The sequence below is a fragment of the Rhinatrema bivittatum genome, chromosome 6 (genome assembly GCF_901001135.1).
Source record: "Rhinatrema bivittatum chromosome 6, aRhiBiv1.1, whole genome shotgun sequence".
NCBI classification, from domain to species: Eukaryota; Metazoa; Chordata; class Amphibia; order Gymnophiona; family Rhinatrematidae; genus Rhinatrema; species Rhinatrema bivittatum.
This window is the reverse complement of record NC_042620.1, coordinates 205,429,358-205,453,120: the sequence shown is the minus strand read 5'-3', so window position 1 is coordinate 205,453,120 and position 23,763 is coordinate 205,429,358. Positions and strand designations below refer to the sequence as shown.

At 46.3% G+C, this 23,763-nt stretch overlaps 1 protein-coding gene across 4 annotated transcripts in view; it reads right to left on the bottom strand.

The window, feature by feature from the left end:
- Window positions 1–23,763, bottom strand: part of PFKL (phosphofructokinase, liver type) — a 236,743-nt gene that overhangs the window by 77,503 nt on the left and 135,477 nt on the right. For 3 of the 4 annotated variants that reach the window (XM_029606470.1, XM_029606471.1, XM_029606473.1), the window contains 7 exons: window positions 22,625–22,717; window positions 22,227–22,352; window positions 7,489–7,553; window positions 7,033–7,096; window positions 4,475–4,564; window positions 3,305–3,451; window positions 2,928–2,998 (listed from right to left, as the gene is read on the bottom strand). In XM_029606470.1, coding sequence (XP_029462330.1) covers window positions 2,928–2,998; window positions 3,305–3,451; window positions 4,475–4,564; window positions 7,033–7,096; window positions 7,489–7,553; window positions 22,227–22,352; window positions 22,625–22,717 — 656 coding nt within the window. The remainder of the gene's footprint in view (window positions 1–2,927; window positions 2,999–3,304; window positions 3,452–4,474; window positions 4,565–7,032; window positions 7,097–7,488; window positions 7,554–22,226; window positions 22,353–22,624; window positions 22,718–23,763) is intronic. The other variant, XM_029606472.1, reaches the window with a different exon arrangement.

Below are 23,763 nucleotides of genomic sequence, written 5' to 3'. Positions count from 1 at the left end.
TCTCCACCTTCGATGCAGAACCTGCATAGGCCTGAGGATCTCACTCGCACACACTTATCCCTACATGCCTTGCAGTGCTTCTAGTGCTCAGTGGTCACTGCCATTGTTGGCCTCCTGGCTGCACTCATCCCAGCGGGAAATACACTGAAGCTCCAGGCACAGCATTGCGGTCCCTCCCACCTGACCTTTGGTCTCAATTGCAAGATATATAGCTCTCTCTATCCTTCTTGAGTGCTGCACATCCAGCTGAGCTGACAGGTCCTGGCTTTTTTTGTTCCAAGTCTTAAAGGCACAACTCACACCAAGATAAAGGCCAAATAAAGTTGTACTTTTCTGCCGCTTATCTGACCAAGGGAGATGAAGTCTTCAGGGAGAGAGAAGAAAGCAGAGTGGAGAAAAAGAGGGAACCAGTCTCCTGGTTTTCATATTACCCCTCAACACCAAAGCCATTCAAGAGCCACAACCCCCTGCTCACATTACTCTACCCAGGGGGATGGTTCCTCAATTGGGCCTAGCACCCCCGAGCAAGTTTCTTTTTTCTCTTGATTGCAAGGTTTGCACCTCTACCATCTGCTGGAGAGAGAATACTGAATGACTGAAGGTGGAACACTGTCTTAAGTACCAGGCGTACAGTAAAGCTTTTCTTCTTTGTCTCCAACTGTTAGTAGGGGAGAAATATGCATGCAACTGGTCTGATCTAGGGAATGATAAGGAACTAATTATCTAATACACTCTGCCACCACAGAACAGTTACAGTACAGACAGCAGCAGCAAAAGCAACAAACACCATACACTATCCTGTCAATGTGCCGGAATCACTTCCAGAGGATATGGGGAATTCAGTTTCCATATTCATTATAACCTGGTCTACCAGCCACTGCATTGTGTTACTGATATTGATCTGATGAACATACAGGTCGATACAGTAAGGCCGCGGTAGAAACAGTGCGGCAGTGTCAGGCGCACTCTTCCTCCCTGCACGCACAGTTCTCTTGACTTAGCGCCTGATACTCTCTTCTAATCGCATGCAAATGCATGCCGCGGCTTTAAAGCGTTAGGGAAGGGTTATGCCCGCGTAACCCATTTTACTGTATAGGCGCTTAATACAGCGCCTATACAGTAACCTGGGTGCGCTGGTACCTGTCATTTCAAATGTCATTTCAATTGACATTTGAAATGACAGGCACCAGGAAGTGTAAAAAAAAAACAAAAAACCAAAAATATGTAAAAACCTGAGTGTTATAAAAAAAATAAATTTTTAAATACCTGTCACTTTCATGCGGTCATCCAGGCAGCGGCGTGGGTCCAGGCGGCCGGCGGCGGGAGCCGGGTGTTCAATCGAGGCCGCGGGCGGGTAGGCGCGTGTTCGATTGGGTGGGCGCGGCAGCGGGATCCGGGGGGCGGGTGGGCGCGTGTTCAAACGAGGCCGGGTCGCACAGGCGCGCATTAATTCAGTCGGAGGGAGCCGGCGGCGAAAGCCGGTGAAGACAGTCACCGGCAGTGACTGCCTTCAGCGCTGAAATCGCACGGCCATTCCTTCACTGCCGGTGGCCGTGCATTCATCCAGGCAGAGGGAACCGTGGGCCGTTTTCGCCACCGGTTCCCTCTGCCTGGATGAATGGCCGTGCGATTTTGGCGCTCATGGCATGAGCGCCAAAATCGCACGGGCATCCATTCCGGCGGGGGCCGTGCGTTCATCCAGGCAGAGAGAGCCGGAGGTCGTTTCGCCGTCAGCTCCCTCTGCCTGGATGGATGCCCGTGCGAAATCGGGAGGAAGGGAGAAGGGACTGCCGTAGCAGGCCCGAGCCTTGCTACTTTTTCGTTTTTTGTTTTTTTTTGCTTCGGGAGGAGGGGACCGGACGGGCTGCAGGAGACCAGACTGGGGCTACACCGGAGACCGGACGGGACCAGGGCGGGTAAGCAATGTTTTTTACACTACACCACACTAACTCCTACTAGGGGGAGGCGGTAAACTAACACGTTAAGGCCGCGGCAAAACAGCGGGTTACTGAGGAGATAGTATCAGCGCCCGTTACAGTATCGGAGGGGAATAGCTAATTCCTTCATTATACAGCTTTTTCGTTCATTTACATGCTGGGTGCGGAAAGGGTTATGAGTCTATTTTAGGAAGCGCTAAGGACGCGTGAAACTGGAGACTGTATTGCTGGATCGCCTTACTCGTCTGTATTGTGCGCTCCCAGCACGTTACAGACGGGCAATCTTTAACTGCACGTTACTGTATCGACCTGTTAGTAAAGGAGACAAATATCCATGATGCTAAGCCCACCAACTCACTTAAACTAGCCTAACCAACAGATACCCCCAAAAGGTTTTTCACTATGCAAATGACACAACACGCTTCTGTAGAATGCAACGTGCATGTTCACAAGGGACAGTAATATCTTTTTCTTAATTCTGAGCCAGGATGGGATTTAGCTGGTGAATTAAAGAGTACATGAAAACTGCCCCGCAGACTAATATCCGGTCCAAGCAACACATTAAGTCTCACAAACCTTAGATCATATTGAAGGAGTTTGTAAAACTATATCCACAAATACAGACCTAAAAGAACTGCATTGAAATAAAGGTTAACATAAAAAGATAAGGTGATATCTTTTTATTGGACTAACTTTATATATTTTTTTATTAACTTCTGGGAGCTGTTACTCCCTTCTTCTGATCAGAACATAACAAACTAAAAGTGACATTATCAGAAAAATGAAAGTGAATCGTGAAAAAGGTGATCAGTTGATATATGTTCTTGATGCATTATTATTGAGAAGACAAAGCAGGAATGGAAAACCCCTCTGTTTTACAAATGATCACACAGCAAGAGCAGCGCCAGCGCACCCCTACCGGGGGCCACAGTGGATTTTCCCCGAATAAAACCACAAGGGACTCCTCTGCTTTCCCCTTTCAATACTTACCGCTTTGTTCCCAGCATTGAGCCACCGCGGCCAATCCAACCCGCAACATCATGCCAGTTCACCTCCTGGATCTGAAAAAATAGTAGCAGGTTTGTGAGGCTTGAGACAGAATGTAAAACACACACACACACACACACACACATACACATACACACACACACACACACACCTGCCAATGCATATCAATCTTGGCCTGCAGTATCCCCCTGCTATTCTTGCACTGGACACCAATCCTAACCTGCAGCTCTCCCTGTTATTCCAGTACTGAGATCCCTCTTAGCTTTATATTATCTGTGTTTCAGTGATCCTGGTCAGCTTAGAACACATCTCTATAGGTACACAGCAAATTGATATCTCCCCATAACAAATCTCTTTACCTGTCCTTTGGACAGGCCTTCAAACCCATCATTCACCGTATAAACCATATGCCCCTGGGAAATTCCAATTCGCACTGCTGATCTCACTGCAGCATTCATGCCTGCCGCTGGTGCACCTACATTGAGGATTGCCAAGCTGAAGTTACTCTGTAGGAAAGAGAAACACAAGAGTCAGAAAAGATGGAGAACAGGGCAAGAGAACAATCAATATCACGAAAGGGCTTGGTCTGGGCTTCTCACTATAGTCGGCATGCTGATGATTTAAGGGCCTAGGCTCAAGCTTTGCCCCCTCACCTGCACTCGGGCACAATCTCAGGTACCAGGCAGCTCACACCTCTCAATTCAACAGGATAAAAAGCCATAACTGCAAGCAAGAGGGCAGCTTTTCAGCACCCGGTACTACTCTCTTCTCCCACACCTCCTGAATCTTTACTGATGCTATATAGCTGAGCAAGTATATGCATTGTTAACTGGATGTTATGTGGCTGCACCCTTCACAGCAGAGTTGTGGACTGCAGATGCATTTTTTATTGGTGTGTGTTTAGCAGGGGATGCCTTTTCTGGAGAGAATCTCCACTGAGGAACTCCAATTCTGAACTTAACTGGAAACCTCAAAGATACAATTGAAACACACTCTTTCCCATATCCCAAGGCTTTGTTTCTTAAAGGGTTCAGAACTGTTGTGAGGCCCTGAAGGGAAATTAACTGTGAAACTAAAATATAAAATAACAAACTCAGTCTATCTGGATAAGCCAAGCATAGACCTCCTAACTCTGACACTTAGGGCTAGATTTTCCTATGTCGCAGGGCTCCCTGAATCGCGCGCTAATGGGGGGCGGGCCTATGATAGCTGGCAACGATCGCACCTCTGCGGTGCGATTGCTGCCGGCTTTCGCACCCAACAGTGCCTTCATAAAAGGTGGAGCTTTTGGGTGCGAAATTGGAAGCGAAAAGGCTCCTTACCTTTTCGCTGTCCACGCTGTCTTCACGGCATCCACCCCGGTGCCGCCCCGACTCCTCCCCTTCCGGTGGCTACTCCTCCCTGACACCTCCCCGATCTAGCTATCATGTGCGCTAGCTTTAGAAAATAACCCCCTTACTCTTTTTTATTGAATAAGAACAAAAAACAAATATACTGGAGCCCTCCAATAGGGAGAAATGTATTCTTACCTGATGATTTCCTTCCCTTGAATCCAGACCAGTCCAGATGCATGAGTTATGCCCAGCAGGTAGAACTATTTGATTGATGTGCAGTACCCCCTGATGCAGTTTATGACAAAATATGGTTCCATGTCGGGGTGACAATCAAAGACTGAGATAAGTACTGTTATTGTTTGGAATTTTTTCAAGTTCTACACAGAATGGTCACACTACACTTTTAAATGTAGAATTATAAAATATACAAAAATATTATATCAGCAATGGACCATAAGTTTATTCAGGCAGCCTTAATTTATTATTTGGTTGCCCATACAACTGTCTTACAAATTTATATTTTCACAATTTTATTGAATTTTACCAGGAATTTTCTTTTTTTTTTTAAATTCTTTTTTTATAGATTTTTAAATTAACAAACACAAAAAATGTTTGCAAATAGAAAAAATAATTGGATACTTTACAATTCTAATCCAAAAATAAAAAACAAAAGAACCATTACAACAAGAAAAGAAAAAATAAATTGTAATTATCCAATCTAATTCATATAAAGAAATAAATAAGGGGGAAGATAAGCAATCAAAGGGAGATAAAAGAGGCAATAAATACCAGGAATTTTCTTTATTGTGCTTGGACATAACTTTCCCGGGTTACTGTTTTTTCGAGTTCTTGTGTGTGAATAATAAAAGGCAATAGCACACAGGAAGGTCGGAATAAGTAGCACACACATATATGGCAAATGCAACATAGTTAATGCTTGGCAAATATAAATCACTGGTCAAAACGTCAACATAAAAAGTCTTTATTGTAGATACAGTCATATCAGTGGTACACATAAATCAAGAACTTTATCTACAATAAAGACTTTTAATGTTCACGTATTAACCAGTGATTTATATTTGCCATGCATTAACTACGTTGCAATAATAAAAGGCAACTAGGATCCTGAAAAAAAATGTATACAATTCAATCTTTTAAATAACTATTTAACTAGAGATATAGGAGGTAATTTTCAAAGGAGTTATGCATGTATATGTAACATACTATTGTAGTAACTTTCAAAAGCCATTTACTAAAGTGCACTTACGTGAGTAAATCCTATGAACAATTCAATGGCATATATTGTAGAAATTTTCAAAAGCTCACTTATTCGAGTAAAACCCATCGCCACCTATCCCATGACATTTTACTTTTCTTAGAAGCCTCTCATGAGGATCTTTGTCAAAAGCCTTCTGAAAATCCAAATACACTACATCTACCATTTCACCTATATCTACATGTTTACTAACTCCTTCAAAAAAAGTGAAGCAGATTTGTGAGGCAAAACTTGCCTTGGGTAAAGCCATGCTGACTTTGTTCCATTAAACCATGTCTTTCTATATGTGCTGTGATTTTGATCTTTAGACCACTTTACACTATTTTTCCTGGCACTGAAGACAGGCTATCTGGTCTGTAGTTTCCCGGATCACCCTGGAGCCCTTTTTAAATATTGGGGTTACATTAGCCATCCTCCAGTCTTCAGAGCTTACCAGTAGGTCCAGGCAAGGTTTCCACCTGTGACTCTGACGTTGGAGCTTTGGACAGGGCTCAGGACTGCACTTGTAGAAAGAATTGCAATCCCTGGAAAAATTATATCCATGAAAATGAAGAAGTATCCAGACCAGGAGGCACCTGAGGCGTACTCACTGAGCTGCCTCCCCCCGCTGAACAACCAGTTGGGGAGTTCCAAAATCAGGCACCCTACCAGCAGTTACCACAGACCCTGCTGATGCGTTTCCCCTTGGTGCAGCTATCTCCCCTCCTCGCATAGCCGAGGCATCTCAGACCTCTTCCCATCTACCTGCGGACTTCACATCTTGTACAAAGACTGGATGTTTTCCCGCACTCTCCAGGAGCCAACATATTCCATTCACTTATTTAGTCACCATGGCAGACCAAAACAACTCAGACTTTCCCAAAGGAAAACCCCCAGCTCTCTGAATAGAACTCTTTTTTTTTTTTCTTATTTAAACTTTATCCAAATAAAAAAACAATGCAGAGGAACATAAGCAACCTAAGATGCTTCTTTCTCTTCTTCTTTTTATTAAGAGGAGGTTTGGATAGATAAGAAGAAAGGGTGTGGGGAAAGGGATAAGGAAGCTGGGCAACAAGGAACAACTCTGGAGCCCAAACCCAGACCCTTCAAAGTCCTCTGGTCTAAGTGGTCTAAGCCAATGTTCAATTGAGGGAGGGAGGGAGCACAGTTTTTCACCTCAGACTAACCAGACCTAAGAGCACAAGATGCCTGACTTCCATCTGCTGGAGACAGAAAATACTGGCAGGCTGTGGTCAGCACTGGAGCCTACGTACAGTGACATCAGCAAGCCTGTTAATCTCTGTCTCTATCTGCTGGATGATGGACATCCATGTATCTGGACTGGAAGATAAGGAATAATGAAATATTAAACAACCAGCACTCCCATCATTCAAGCCAGGCTGGCTAAGAAGTAGAAAACTCTGATATAGAGGAGGGAGTAGACTACAAGCAATAGCTGGCAATGATTAGTAATGTTTCATGATTTCATAATCATTACCTTGAATTGCCCAGGTTTCTGGTGAGCGAGGAGCTTGTAAATATTCCAGTTATTTTCAAAACTCCTGGAAAAAGATGGAAGGAAATTAAACAGACAAAATGTGTCTCTGTGCTCAAGCCTATTATTCCCGTAATTGCCTGCCAAGAAATACCCTCCAAACCTTATTGGTGATAGCTGATGCTTCAGAGCTTTCTGTGAAGCATCAGCTTTGGTAACCACATTTCACCCCTGGCAGAGGCACTGCCCACCTGTCTTTTGATACTGTTTTGATCTGGTTTTGCTATACTCCACATTTGTTTCACTTTTTTCCCCCTACTATTTTAAGGCTTGTGAAAGGTGCTGGATTAACAGTATTGAAACCTCTACCTATCCAGAGAATAGTATGTCACTCACAAGTGCTGCAAGAATAAACATACATTTTATAGGTACTTTCAGCTTTCAGTTATTGTTATTCACCTCCCTCGCAGCTGGATGGCATCATCAAACCTCTTCTGATCCATAGCTTTCTGCACATCTTTGGTCTATAAAAAAAAAGAAATTAATAAATTATGAAAAGCTGCATACAAGTGTCAGGCAGTTCCTTTCTTCCCTCAGTCTTGATGCAAAAAAAGTACTGGCAAACAAATAATGATTGGAAACAGAACAAAAATACCTTTGAAAATGTAGAACTGCAAAGCTATGTCCTAATAGATGTAATATTCAGCCCAACAGATTTTTGTTTTAGAAGGGAGCTATGTGAGAAAGATACCGTTAAGCTCTCTATCCCATAAGTAACTGCATGAGTGTTCAAGGTATGAAGTACATTTACATGAATATTATTTCTATTACTCTCCTCCAATAGGCTGGACAAAAGTGTATTCTCTGTTACACCATGCTCCCGACTACTGGAGGACTGTTAGATTCCTATGAAGCTGTGAATTCTCCTACACAATTTGTCACTGACTAGTTTTTGCAGTTAACAGTCGTACCAATTCAGGAGCTGAGAGTAGTTTAGGTAGAGGAATAAAATGTGCCATTTTAGAGAACCTGTCGATCACGACCCAGATCACATGATTACCAGATGAGGTAGGTAAGTCGACCACGAAATCGGTGGAGATATGTGTCCAAGGTTCTTGAGGAGCAGGAAGAGGCTGTAGAGGTCCCCAGGGCTGACCGGGCAATGGCTTCTGCTGTGCACAAGTCGGGCAGGAATCAACATAGGACTTCACGTCCCGGGTCATCTGAGGCCACCAATAATACTGGGATAATAACTCCAAGGTTCGGGCTCTGCCCGGGTGCCCGGCGGTAAGGGAGACATGTGCCCAAGCTAATACCCTTGGTCGTTGGCGAAGGGGGACCACTGTCTTTCCTTCAGTTACAGTGTTGGTAGCCGCTAGTAGAACCTTGGCAGGGTCCAAGATGTAATGAGGTAAATCCGGTGCATCCTCAGCCTCGTGTAGTCTGGAAAGGGCATCTGCTCGTGCGTTCTTAGCCGCGGGACGATAGCGTACAGTGAAATGAAACCGGCTGAAGAAAAGTGTCCAGCTGGGCTGGCACGAGTTCAGACGTTCAGCCTTACTGAGGAATTAAAGGTTTTTATGATCAGTGTAAACTAACAGGGTGCTGCGCCCCTTCAAGCTATTGTCACCACTCTTCAAAGGCCATTTTGATGGCCAGTAGTTCTTTGTCTCTGATTCCATAATTCCTCTCCTCAGGGGAAAATTTGCAGGAGAAGAAGGAGCAGGAGAGAAGGAGCAGGGGAGAAGGGTCCCTTGGGGAGAGTGTTGGCTGAGTATTGCCCCTACCACGAAGTCAGAGGCATTCACTTCAACGATGAACAGACGAGTTGGATCTGAATGGTGAAGACAAGGTTCCTGCAGAAATGCTCTTTTTAATTCTTCAAAGGCATGGAGTGCCTCAGCAGGCCAATGCTTAGTATTTGCTCTTTCTTAGTTAATGCTGTCAAGGGTGCTACGATGTGAGAGTAGTGCGGAATTAAATTCCTGTAGAAATTGGCGAAGCCAAGGAAGTGTTGGAGTGAATGAAGACCCACAGGCAGTGGTCACTCCCAGATGCTGGTTAACTTGTCTGGGTCCATTCAGAAGCCAGTGGTGGACATGATGAAGCCCAAAAAAGGCAGGGACTCTTGTTCAAAGAGACATTTCTCTAATTTTGCAAATAAGCGGTGTTCTGTAAGGCGCTGGAGAACCCGACGAACGTCTGAGCGATGCGTATTCAGGTCCTTGGAATAAATTAGGACGTCATCAAGGTAGACAATTACCCCTTTATGAAGCATGTCCCAGAAGATCTCATTCATTACATTTTGGAACACCGCGGGTGCGTTGCATAGTCCAAATGGCATTACGGGATATTCGTATTGGCCATCACGCGTATTAAAAGCAATTTTCCACTCGTCCCCGGGTTTTATTCGGACAAGATTGTAGGCCCCATGAAGGTCCAATTTAGAGAACACCTTGGCTCCATGGAGACGGTCCAATAGTTCAGGAATCAACAGAAGTGGATAACGATCCCTTCGAGTGATCACGTTGAGCCCCCTATAGTCTATACAGGGTCTTAGAGAACCATCCTTCTTGGCTACAAAGAAGAAACCTGCACCCGCTGGAGAGGAAGATGGGTGAATAAAGCCCCTGTCGAGGTTTTCCTTTATGTACTTAGACATTGCCTGCGTCTCGGGTAGGGAAAGCGGATACACCCGTCCACGGGGTAGAACTGTGCTGGGTAGCAGGTCAATGGCGCAGTTGAAGGACTGATGCTCCGGAAGGGTCTCCACCTCCTCCTTAGAGGACACGTCGGCGTAGTTGCTGTACTGAGGAAGTAACTGAAGGGTAGTGCTAGCGAGCACCAACTGTGGTTGAGGTCTTTGTTGAAGGCAGGTAGAAAAGCAGTCAGTACCCCAAGCCGTGATCTGTAGGGTCTTCCAATCAATGGTGGGTGAATGTTTCTGTAGCCAAAGAAGCCCTAGGACCACGGGATGAATGGATTTCTCGAGGATAAAGAAGGACACCTCTTCCTTATGGAGAACCCCGGTTTGAAGTGTCACGGGAGCAGTGCAAAGAGTAATCTGTCCCGGGAGAGGGTCTCCTTGGATGGACGAGATCAATAACGGTGGTGTACGAGACATCGCGGGTAATTGCAGTTGGTGAACTAGCTCGGATGGGATGAAGTTCCCGCCAGAACTAGAGTTGACTAAGGCTAGCGTTGTTAAGGATCCTCTGGAGAATTGCAATGTAACAGGAACCGTACATGGAGGAGCAGGATTGATGCAGCCTAGGATCAGCCCCCCTGTGACACCTAGGCTCGAGAGTTCCCAGACGTTCAGGACATTGAGCCAACAGGTGTCCCTTGCTACCGCAGTAGAGACACAATCCAAGCCTCCTTCGGCGCTGTTTCTCCTCAGCTGTCAGATGGCTCCGGCCTAGCTGCATAGGCTCCTCCCTGCGTTCCGGCGAAGCCTCAGAAGCTGTTGGAGTAACCACTGGGCGAGAGAAGAATGGAGCCAGGGGAACCATGCGACGGACTGGCTTTAATTCCTTAGTGCGCTGCTGAAATCGCTGATCGATCCGACCTGCCAATTCAATAAACGCCTCGAGGTCATCTGGAAGCTCCGGAGTGGCTAACTCATCTTTAATGCAGGAGGACAACCCTTCAAGGAAGATACCACGTAGGCTGTCCTCACGCCATCCCAGTTCGGACACCAAAGTGCTGAATTGTACTGCGAAGTCGGCCAGCATGCGTGAGCCTTGGCGGAGGTTGAGCAGATCAGAGGTGGCAGTAGGCTGGTGACCCGGCTCATCAAATACTTGGCGGAATGTCCGGACGATTCGAGGCAGGTCTCCCAGAATGGAGTCTCCATGCTCCCAAAGCGGAGATGCCCAGGCCAGGGCTTTACCATCCAGCAAGGAAAAGATGAAAGACTTCTTAACTCGGTCTGTCGGAAACTGCTGTTCCTGCAGGGAGAACCTTATGAAGCAGTGATTCAGGAATTCTCGGCACTGCTTGGATTCTCTGGCAAATCGAGGTGAAGCAGGCATATGGATCACAGAAGTCGGAGCTATTGGAATCGCCGGGGGGGGGCGAGGCGGCAGCCCCGGGCCCAGAAGCGGACTCCAGGCGAGTTGCCAAGCGCTCTACTGTGGTGGACAAGACCTCCAGGCATTGCTGCTGCTGCTGTAGTCGTTGAGCCCAGGCCTAGAATAGCCTGGAGGATGTTATGAGCGAGCTCCTTTGGAGGGAGGAGCTAGCAATCTGTTATGAGCGAGCTCCTCTGGAGGGAGGAGCTAGCAATCTGTTATGGTTATACTCCTATGAAGGGGAGGAGTTAGCAAGCTGTTATGGTTCCTGCTAGGGAGTTAGCATTCTGTTAGGAATCTGCTCCTGTGGTAGGAGGAGTTAGCAATCTGTTATGAATCTCCATACGGAGTTAGCAATCTGTTATAATCTATTCCTGAGGAAGGAGAAGTTAGTAAACTGATATGCTCAGCTCCTTTGGAGGGAGTAGTAACAAACTGTAATGAATCTGGTGGGGAAGGAGTAGCCATCTGTTACCAGCGGAGTGCTTGGAGGACACTCAGTTGTAGAGGAACGTAGATAGGTGAATCCTTGAGCCGATGGCAGATGGCTGCGCCCCCAGGAGGATATCCTGAGAGGGACCACCGGCTAGGCTTGAGTACAGAGACAGACACAGATAATTCTTTTATTAGACAGGTTAGTAGAACCACCAGAGGTGGCAGTACTGAGCTGATATGCCCGGCAGGGCTGAAATCCCTCAGATACTGGAACAGCGATCCCAGGGTTGCTGAGCTGTAGAGAAACTATAGATAGTGAGTAGACAGGGTATGCTGTGTTCATACCCAGAACTGGATGACAGATCTCACATAAGGTCTTTAGAAAGCTCAGTAGCTGGAAAGGGTTAGGCCCTCGAGGAGCGAGTACCTGGTTCCAGGGAAAGCTCTGAGAGAGCATTGGTAACTCACAATTGTCTGTATCTGTGATAGCTTCCAGGCAGTAGAGAATCTTCAGAGTGTTCAGGAACATGGGCCCTCGAGGAGCGAGTACCGGTTCCTATTTGTAATCTGAAATAGAGAAAAGAGAGCGAGGCCCCCAACGAGCGAGTACCCCTGGTAAGTCCAAGGAGGCAGAGTAGCTTGGACGAATCCTTGCTAACTCAATTCATTAGCAAATACTGAGACCTTTTACACTGGAAGCGGATGACGTCAGTTCAGGGGGACGCCCCTCAGGTTCGCGCTCTTGCTGGTACATATTTCGGAGCGCGCAAGCGCCCTACATCATCAGGAACATGGCGGATCCACAGCATCATGCCGCTCCGGGGACACCGGAGGAAGACGGCAAGAAGACGCCACGGCAATAACCTGTCCATCAGGCCCGGAGGGAGTAGCCACAGTGGTAAGGAGGGCAGAGTGAGGGCGTCGAGCAGCGACAGACGCAACAGAGGCCAGATAAGTCCACCAGATCCATGGCCTTTGCAAACTGTTATGGTTGTGGACCCTTGAGCCGGAGCGAGCAGTGATGACCACCGAGGGATTGCCCCCCCAATGGAACTCATCTCCGGAAGGTGGAGCTGGAGAAGAGAAGTACTCACATGGAATGGTTTCAAGAGATCAGGCGGAATGGCCCTCCGAGGAGTGGATAGCCTATGAACGCGGAAAAGCCCCCGAGGAGCAGGTGCTCAGAGCATTCACCCAGCATGACAGGAATCAGGAACCGAAGCTCCACGGAAAAGTGAAATGGAGTCCAGGCAGAAGATCCGGGGCAGGCAGCGAAGAAGCGGAACAGAGTCACAGGCCAAGGGTCAGGACGGGCAGCAGACGATCAGAAACGAGAAGACATGCCGAGGTCAAACCTGAAGATCAAGCCAAGGACTGGATACAGGAACGAAGGCAGGAACTGGAACAGGGCAGGAACTCGGAGGCAAGGCAAGGCAGGAACTCGGAGGCAAGGCACAAAGGACAACCAAGCTGCAACAGAGAAGACCTGTTGCAAAGGCAATATAGGTATGCAGCTGTGGGGTTTAAATACCCCTCTCCTTACAGGCATCATCTTCCGGGGCCGGGCTGATTCTCCCACCGTGGCCCCTTTAAGAGGCGGGGCCTCCTGTGCGCACACGTCAGGGGAGGCCCCGACAATGACTGGGAGGATGCTGTCCGAGTCACACGGCCGCGCATACTCGGCCTACCGTGGAGGGAGGGCCGCCGCACCGGGCGGATAGGAGAGGTAGGGGGGCCTGTCCGGGGGCTGTCGAGGCCAGGCGCCACAACAGTATCGAACCTGGCACCTATAAGGTTCAGGTGTAGGGATGGGACCAACTAGGACTTGGAGTAATTGATTAGAAACCCCAATGTCTCCTAGATCCGAATGGTGGCTTGCAAGGACTGCAGCACTCCCTGCCTGGAGGTGCTCTTGACGAGACAATCATCCATGTAGGGAAAAACCTGTACTCACCGCCTCCTCAGATAAGCAGCCACTGCTGAAATGCACTTTGTGAAAACGCAGGGTGCCGAAGCCAGACTGAAGGGCAGCATCCTGTACTGAAAATGGTGTTTGCCCACCACAAACTGAAGGCACTGCCGGTGAGCGTAGGCAATCCCTATGTGAGCATAGGCATCTCATAGATCGAGGGAGAAAAGCCAGTCTCCCCAGCGCAGGAGAGGAATAAGGGCACACACAAGACCATCTTGAACTTCTCCTGCATGAGGAATTTGTTCAGGGCCCTTAAGTCCAAAATCGGACAAAGGCTTCCTGTCCTCTTTGGGATGAAGAACTACCTGGAGTAGAATCTGCTTCCCCGCTGACCAGGAGGAAAGGGTTTGATTGCCTTGGCCATTGTAAGGGCAGAGAGCTCCTTGAGTAGTATTTCCTGATCCGCTGTGGACCCCCAAGAGGGACATTTATTCATATTATTTATTTGAAGCTTTTTTATACCAACATAAGAACATGCCATACTGGGTCAGACCAAGGGTCCATCAAGCCCAGCATCCTGTTTCCAACAGAGGCCAAACCAGGCCACAAGAACCTGGCAAGTACCCAAAAACTATGTCTATTCCATGTTACCGTTGCTAGTAATAGCAGTGGCTAATTTCTAAGTCAACTTAATTAACAGCAGAATTAACAGTTCTCCTCCAAGAACTTATCCAATCCTTTTTTAAACACAGCTATACTAACTGCACTAACCACATCCTCTGGCAACAAATTCCAGAGTTTAACTGTGCGCTGAGTAAAAAAGAACTTTCTCTGATTAGTTTTAAATGTGCCACATGCAAAGAGTCTTCTTTGGTGAACACCCAACTGAAGTTTTTGTTTAATATTTTGGCCATTTCTTTGTCTCTCTCCACACATAGGTCTGAAGTGATTTAGTAAAATTGAAAGGTGACAAAGATCATTCTCCTATATATCTGAAAAATGTTTTGTCACCTAGCTTTACCTCATTTAATCTTTCCGCGATGGCCTTATCTTCTCTAAGTGCCCCTTTAACCTCTCGATCATCTAACGGTCCAATTGACTCCCTCACAGGCTTTCTGCTTCGGATATATTTTAAAAAGTTTTTACTGTGAGTTTTTGCCTCTACGGCCAACTTCTTTTCAAATTCTCTCTTAGCCTGTCTTATCAATGTCTTACATTTAACTTGCCAACGTTTATGCATTATCCTATTTTCTTCTGTTGGATCCTTCTTCCAATTTTTGAATGAAGATCTTTTGGCTAAAATAGCTTCTTTTACCTCCCCTTTTAACCATGCCGATAATCGTTTTGCCTTCTTTCCACCTTTCTTAATGTGTGGAATACATCTGGACTGTGCTTCTAGGATGGTATTTTTTAACAATGACCACGCCTCTTGCACATTTTTTACTTTTGTAGCTGCTCTCTGATCACAGCCTCACCAGTGCCCCCGTGGCAGCGAGGGCTCCTGAGGCATCGGCACAGGTTAGGTCTGCAGTAAACAGAGAAGCAGATCCAAGCATTCCAGCAATGGTGCCAGCATGGACTCCGGTGGCAGTGGAGGCCCTGAGGGGACCTGCAGCTTGAAGCCCTGCAGGGCTTGTCTCATCGCTAACCACACTCTGCGCTCCAATTCCTTCTTGAATGCTGTCGATGACAGTACAGCTTGAGGAGGAGGAGGAAGTATAACCTGGTTCCCCTCAGAGTCCCAAGGGGAATCGGTGCCTGGCACCAATATCGGTGGGTCCACTTTGGACCCTTGGCCTCGATGGGCATTGATCTCTTGTCAGCAAGCAGCCACTTTGGTGGCATCACAGACAATGCTGGCGCCTTTCCAAGCTTGGAGCTATGGGAGGAGGATGACTGATGATGATGCTTCCTCGATTTCTCCCGATGCTCGGCCTGATCTGTCCCTGGCAGCTTTTGTGTGTGGTCTCAGTTCTAAGGAAGAAGCCTACGCAGTAGCAACACCACAAGGAGTTACTGGATATTCATCAAACGTGGAGTCAGATGCGCTTCCACAACACTACTGTTGAGCCGGAGGTGGACCCTTGGGCCGAGGTGGGGTTGACGCTACCCATAGGAGGGATCCTACAGGTCCCCACCGTCGGCAGGCAGAGAGGGCTGACAGACGAAGGCTGGCTGGCGCTTCACCAATACCAGCCCTCGCTCCCCGTGGGTTGAGCCTTTGGGTGCCGGGGCTGGGTGGATTTAGGTGGCCTCCGTCAGTGGTCGCTGATGGGTGGATCGAGGTCATCCCAGAGGCAGCAACTAGTGTAGGTATCAGTCTGTACTGGACAAGGCGGAGTCCCGGAGACCCAGGCGCCAATAGGAACACAGTCTGAAAGAAGGCGCCCGAGCAAGAGCAGGCCGAAGCCTGAGTGAACCACGTCCAGGACAAAGGCTGAAGAGGCGGCGTTAAGCAAGCTGGGTTCAGGGCTGGTGGCAGTCTGGAAGCAGTGGCAAACAAGGCTGAGGTCTAGACAAGGAGAGAGTCAAAGGATGATCAAACGAAGCAGAAGTCCAGGGCTGGAGAGAAGCAATGGAATAATCAGGCAATGCAGAGGTCCGGGGCTGGAGAAAGGCAATGGAGTAGTCAGGCAATGCAGAGGTCTTGGGCTGGAGAGAGGCAACAGAGTAGTCAGGCAATGCAGAGGTCTTGGGCTGGAGAGAGGCAACAGAGTAGTCAGGCAATGCAGAGGTCAAACCAGGTTAGCAATCCGAAGGAGAGATGAAGGAACAGGAGCACAGGAACAAGGAAACAGGAATGAAGGCAATCAGAATCGGGAACCAGGAACTGAAGAGGCAACGAATACTTGACTAGCGAGGGGTCCTGTTGCAAAGGCAATTTGAGAGAGCGGAGCCCAGGCTTACATACCGGAGCTCTGCCGACGTCATCATCCGGGGCCGTGGCCAGGTTCCCGCCGCGGGCCCTATGTAAGGACTAGCTGTGCGCGCACCTAGGGAGGGGTGCGGCGTTGGTCGGGATGGTGTCTCTCCGCGGGCCACTCAGAGAGGCCCGATGCGGAACATCAGGAACTGCAGCAGAGCCAGAGGCCCCAGGGGTGGCCCAAGGATGGAGCCAGTGGCCCACAGCCGCCAGAGACAAGGAACCAGATGCTGGATCACTTTGAGAGAGGTGAGGGGGCCAAGCCGCGGGTCTGCCATGGCCTGCGTGCGTAACAACTACAGCCTGGATACAGAGAAGTAGGAGTAATGAAAAACTTGCCGGTACCAATGCTGTGTGGGACTGACATGGTCTAATGAACATTATCCTTGACAGTGGATTTAATGTTTCTGCTACAGTAACCTGAAGTCAGAGCAGTTCAACAAATGGAACCAGTGGAGATCCCCCTGCAGTTCCAAACCCTGAGCCAGTCCAAGTGAAACCAGATGATCGTGCAACAGGGAAGGGTTCTCCAATGATTCCAGTATAACTAATTCTCGAGGTGACCAGGTCTATGAGTATGGGAGAGCCTGACTCATTTGACACACCTATTGACCAGACTGTTTACCCTGACCTGACAGAGTCACCAGCAGAGACCCTTCCAGCTATGGATACTGACACAGGACAGAGACATGCTTTCTAGGAAGCACAACATTCTAACCCTGACCTAGAAGTCCTATGGCAAGGGCTGGCCAACCATCAGATGAAACTCGGAAAGACCATATCTTTTGGAAACAGGGCTTGTTGTACAGGGAGACTGATCCTGTTAATGTTAATTGGCCCATGACAACAGGCAGACAGCTTATAGTGCCCAAAGCATGCAGGGAACAACTCCTGAGATTGCACATGACATTCCACTAGCAAGACACAGGGAGTGACATGCCATGTACCAGACTGACACAAAACCTTTACTGGCCAGGAGTATGTCAAACCGTAGCTGACTACTGTTGAACGTGTGATGCATGCCAGAGAGAGTAGGTAAGCCCCAAGATCAACCTCGTGCACCCCTGAAACCCCTACCAATTATCAGTGAACAATTTGAGAGAATAGCATTAGATATAGTAGGGCCTCTAGGTGACCCAAGCCAGACTGGGAAAAGATATATTGACAGTGGTGGACTTCGCTACCAGGTACCCTGAAGCAGTAGCCTTGTTTTCAATAGAAGCAGAGAAAGTTTCCATGCCCTGCTAGAGATATTTTCCCGGGTAGGGTATCCATGAGAAATACTCTCAGATCAAGGAACACAGTTTATGTCTGAGCTGATCCAAACTCTTTGGATACACTGTAGAGTAAAGTCTGTCCCTACCACCCCATATCACCCTGAAACTAATGGGTTGGTGGAGAGATTTAATGAGACTTTGAAGCTTTTGTTAAAGACCTTTGTGGAATTGGGAGCCTGGGACTGGAAAAGGTATTTACCCTACCTATTGTTTGCTTACAGAGAACTACCGCAGCAGTCTACTGGATTTTTCCCATGCAAGTTGCTTTATGACAAGAGGATGAGAGGGCCCCTTGACCTAATAAGAGAACATTGGGAAGGGAAGATTAACATCTCACACACCCCTGTAACTGAGTACGTAGTCAATATGTGGCAGCGATTAGAAGAACTCATGGGCTTTGTCAGAGATAATTTGCAAGCAGCCCAGACTAAGCAAAAGACATGGTATAATCATAAGGCCCAAACCAGAAAATTTTATGAAGGTCAGCAGGTACTTTTCTTAATCCTAGTACATCAGACTTAACCTCAAGCTAACTGGGCGGGACCTTACAAGGTTAAACATTGCCTGAATGACACCAACTATGTTATATCTATGGACTTTCAAGACAGAAAGCAATGTACCTTTCATGTAAATATGATACAGGCTTATGCTGATTGCATAGCAATGGTGCTGTCTGCATGTAGCCCAGCAGAGGAATGTTAGGATAGTGAACCCCTACTTGATCTCCTAGAAGAGACACCAACTGAATGACCTATACAACTAGTTGTTTTGGGAAAGCAATTAACCCCAAAACAGAAACAACAGCTGGAAGCAGTATTTCAAACATATGCTGATGTACTTTCTACTAAACCAGGACTTACTGACTTTGCTATTCACAATGTAGATACTGGTAGCCATAAACCACTAAAGAAGAGTGCTTATTGATAAAATTTAATGTGGATAAGTGCAAGGTGATGCATATAGGGAAAAATAACCCATGCTATAATTACACAATGTTGGGTTCCATATTAGGTGCTACAACCCAAGAAAGAGATCTAGGTGTCATAGTGGATAACACATTGAAATTGTCGGTTCAGTGTGCTGCGGCAGTCAAAAAAGCAAACAGAATATTGGGAATTATTAGAAAGGGAATGGTGAATAAAATGGAAAATGTCATAATGCCTCTGTATCGCTCCATGGTGAGACCGCACCTTGAATACTGTGTACAATTCTGGTCGCTGCATCTCAAAAAAAGATATAATTGCGATGGAGAAGGTACAAAGAAGGGCTACCAAAATGATAAGGGGAATGGAACAACTCCCCTATGAGGAAAGACTAAAGAAGTTAGGACTTTTCAGCTTGGAGAAGAGACGGCTGAGGGGGGATATGATAGAGATGTTTAAAATCATGAGAGGTCTAGAACAGGTAGATGTGAATCGGTTATTTACTCTTTCGGATAGTAGAAAGACTAGGGGGCACTCCATGAAGTTAGCATTGGGCACATTTAAAACTAATCGGAGAAAGTTCTTTTTTACTCAACACACAATTAAACTCTGGAATTTGTTGCCAGAGGATGTGGTTAGTGCAGTTAGTATTTAAAAAAGGATTGGATAAGTTCTTGGAGGAGAAGTCCATTACCTGCTATTAAGTTCACTTAGAGAATAGCCACTGCCATTAGCAATGGTAACATGGAATAGACTTAGTTTTGGGTACTTGCCAGGTTCTTATGGCCTGGATTGGCCACTGTTGGAAACAGGATGCTGGGCTTGATGGACCCTTGGTCTGACCCAGTATGGCATTTTCTTATGTTCTTATGTTCCTACCTCTGAAGTTGTGAAGCACAAGAGGCAGGAGTTGCTAGCTCTAGGTGTTATAAAGAAATCTCATAGTCCCTGGGCTTCTCCTGTAATTCTTGTTCCTAAGAAAGATAATACAGCCCCCTTCTGTGTGAACTACATGAAACTTAATGAATGTACTATATCTAATGCATATTCAATGCCCCGGATGGGTGACTTGCTAGACCACTTAGCTGGGGCCCAGTATCTAACCACTATGAACCTTAGCCATGAACAGCGACAGAGTCCCCTAACAAATGCTGCTCAGAAATGATTGCATTTACTACACCATTTGCCCTTTATGAATTTACTGTAATGCCTTTTGGAAAGAAAAATGTCCCTAGTACATTTCAGTGCTTAGTAAACCAGCTGCTAGATGGACTCCAGGAACATGCTAGGGCCTATCTTGATAACATTGCTGTGTACAGTCACACATGAGATGACTATCTGCCCCATTTAACTGGTGTATTAGACCGGATCCGGGAAGCTGGCCTAATCATTAAGCCTAGCAAATGTCAAGTGGGAAAGGCAGAAGTTAAGTACTTAGGACACAGAGTGAGAGATGAACAGTTAAACCCTGATCCAGCTTAAGTAGAAGCAATCCAAAACTGGCCTACTCCCAGAACTAAAAAGCAAATACTGGCCTTCCTAGGGATAGCAGGGTACTACAGAAAGTTTGTGCCCCAGTATAGTACAATAGCCAAGCCCCTGACTGAACTGACTAAAAAGAAAGTACCACAACATATTTCCTGGTCACTAGAGTGTGAAGCAACCTTCCAAGCATTAAAGACTGCATTAGCTACTGCTTCAGTACTGGCTGCACTGGACTATAATTAAAGTTTTGTGGTACAGACTGACGCTTCAACTTATGGCATCAGAGTTGTGCTCAGTCAAGTGGATAATAAAGGGGAGGAACACCTCATTGTGTATCTGAGCTGCAAGCTCCTAGACAGAGAGGTGGCGAATGCCACTATTGAGAAAGAATACCTGGCCTGAGTGTGGGCCCTTAAAAAGCTACAACCATATCTGTACGGATGGGACTTCGCTGTCATCACTGACCACAATTCATTGGTCTGGCTTAAGAGAGTCACAGGAGAGATTGGAAAGCTACTTTGTTGGGGTTTGTCCCTACAGATGTACAACTTCACTATACAGCACCGTAAGGGCAGTGAACATGGCAACATCGAAGTACTCTCCAGTAAGGATGAGCCAAGACCAACCTGACACTGAACTACTGAGAACTGACCAGCAGACTGATAAGGCTGCAGTCTGGGATCTCACTTAAAGGGGGAGCTGTGGCAAAACAGGGGTTTTGCATGTTTTTTAGTTTATCGTTCTGCCCTGTGACACTTTTCCCCAGAGAGATCATTTCCTGTGTGCTGGCTTGCAGGTGCTATTTGACCTCTGCACTGGAATTCAAGCAGAGGCTTTAGATGCTGCCTTGACTGAAGGTAGCTTGATCAGCATACACATCCCAGCAGCCCTGATTGCACATAACACTGAAACACCCTGCGATGCCATTGCCAGAAAGCTAACTCTTAATAATGTGTGTCCTGATTGACCCTGGAGACAGAGAACTCATCCTGAGAGTTCTTGAACTCTCCAGTCTTGGATGGGAGTGCAGAGGGAGCAGATCATTGTGGTGAAGCCCTGTTCAGCTCCTGTGGACAGCCTTTTTCTGACTTCCCCAGGCACTACTAAGTAGTGAAACGTGTTCGGTTAAATTTTGCTTTATAATCTTTGTTGTTTTACCTGTTTCTGTTGCAATTTAAAACTTTTATACATTCACTGTTCCTACTTTTTCTTAATAAACTTATTAGTTTGTAAGCTCTACTTGTCTTGGACTGACTAACAATCCCAGTATTGTGTATAGTTGGTCGGTGGGTGTGTTTCTAGGAACTGTGTGACTTTTGGTTGTGAGGGATCTCAGTGTCCCTAGAAACCACCAGGGGATAGCTTGCATGCGAGGAACTTGCCCAGAGGCAAGCAGGAACCCAGTTGGCGGGCAGGAGGTTGCCAGTGTAGAAGCACGTGTGCAGGTGCTGGTGGGCCTGTGCAGTGGTCAGCAGGACCCTCCAAGTGGCCACAGGGTTACCCGGTGTGGGTATTACGGGTGGTGCTGCGGCGTTACTTGTTAGCTTAAGTTACACCAATTTTCAAAACAGTCTTCCGCACATAAGTCCGCTTTGAAAATTATCCCCCCCAAATCTATGTGCACAATTTACACCTGCTATTTATTGTGCAAAAAATGTTTCTGAAAATTTACACCCACATGGTTGAATTTTACAAAGTAGACATTTAAGTCTAAACTCCACTCTAATTTTGCCCTCAGAAATGCTTCTGCTCAGTTTGCATAAACTATCACAAGAAGGTGATATACATTTACCAGCATAACAGGTGCATAATTTTATAAAAGGCAACTTCTGTGCATAAAACACTGTTTTACCTACTGAAATCCCTTAGAAAATTATCCCCCATAATGTACATAATCATACATACATGTGATACAAAGTCAAAATTAGCATAATATTTTTATTCTTGTTGTTCACTAAGAATTCCTGGACAGAATTCTCACTCCAATATTATGAATATGAAAGTTCTATCATACTAAATTTCATGCCTCTCCTCGACATACACTTGCACTGTGTATGTACTTGTCTGTGTAAAGATTTACTTTTGTTTTTAGGGTAAGTGGGCAAGAAGACCTTCTAGGAGTGACACTTCAGTAGCAGGGATACAGATGTGCTATCAGAGGATACTCACCACCTGCACACACTCCATCAAAGGTAGACGCACGGACTGGTTCCCAGACAGGCTGACCACACAGGCTGGGGTGTCAGGGGTTGCTTCCAGCAGGGCTAGCACTGCTTCCATTCCCATCTTACTGCTCTGTGAAGTACAAGGAACATCACAGTGAGGCCATGTCAATAGAATAATACTTGTACACATACGCATGCCACACATGTACACTCACCACAGTAAGACTGTGCCAACAGAGCAAAACCTATACAAGCACACAAACACACATGTACATCCCATGAAAACAGAAAGTATGCACTTATACAAATATGTAATAAGCACACAAAGGACAGACAGATTTGAGAAAGCAAAGAATGAAGGTACATCCCACCAAACACTCAAGAAAATGCGACAGAACATACTAGCACACGATCAAAGGCAGAGGGGGTCCCTCCTCGTTGTACATGTCCCAGGACTGTCACACGAGTATCAAAGCCAAGACGTCGAACCACCAACTATTTAAAAGGAAAAGCAATAGATGCAGTTGCTTTGAAAACACTTTGCAATTAAGAGCCGGCAGAGGAGCTGGGAGCTCAAATTTACTTAGCATAAAATGTGAACACAGAGGGCAAAACCAATATACACTTCTGTGCCTTCCTGCAATGAGTTCTCTGCACCAGTACTGAGAGGATCACAGCCTGGACCAGATTCCCACAGCTACCAGAAATGAACTTCTGGTGGATAGTGGAAGGGCTAGAACAGTTCTAGTCTGAGTCAGTTTAGGAATGAGCAGAAAAGAAAAGAAAGCGAGCATGCTTTAAGTAAACATATTGTTCCAGCTTCCCAACATTCCCATTCCATCTTAGGAGTCTTCATCAGGATCACACGGTATTTCTAACAATGTGTACTTTTACAGACAAACATAATCCAAAACCCTCATTACCAGTTCTCCAACATAATGGCACTATGGACCCCTGTCTTAGTATTACTGTATGTCATCACATTGTTTATAAGTAAATTTACATTGTGCATGTTCTCAGATGCTATGCTAGAGATACAGTGAATGCAGTTTTATTATAACTAACAAGGAATAAATGACTTTAATGAGCAAACTGGCCCAGGTTTCTAGGAGTGTAAATTGTTAAGATATTAAATGTTGAGACTCTATTAGAAATTTCAGGATGGATTGAAACTACCGGGTAGCTGCACAACTGTATAATTTATTCAAAGTGTGCTGACCTTCTTTGGTATAACTGTTGCTGACTCTCAATACCATGCTATCTGCATTTGTATTACTCTGTAAAAGCAGACAGCCTCAAGATTCCTTGTACTCTGCCAGTCTCGTGTAGCAGCACTAAGCAGCAATGAAAGGGAGAGATGCCACCAAAACTCTTCCAAGAAGATAGGGCTGCAGAGATTCAACATCCCTTAGGAAAGACCAAGGGCCTAGCCAAGATGTTGCCTTAGTAGAACTGTTATCCTAAATTCTAATCTATACTATCTATTTTGTAAGTGAGAGAAAAATGTATGGATGTAAGTGTGTGCACTTACTGGGATGAGT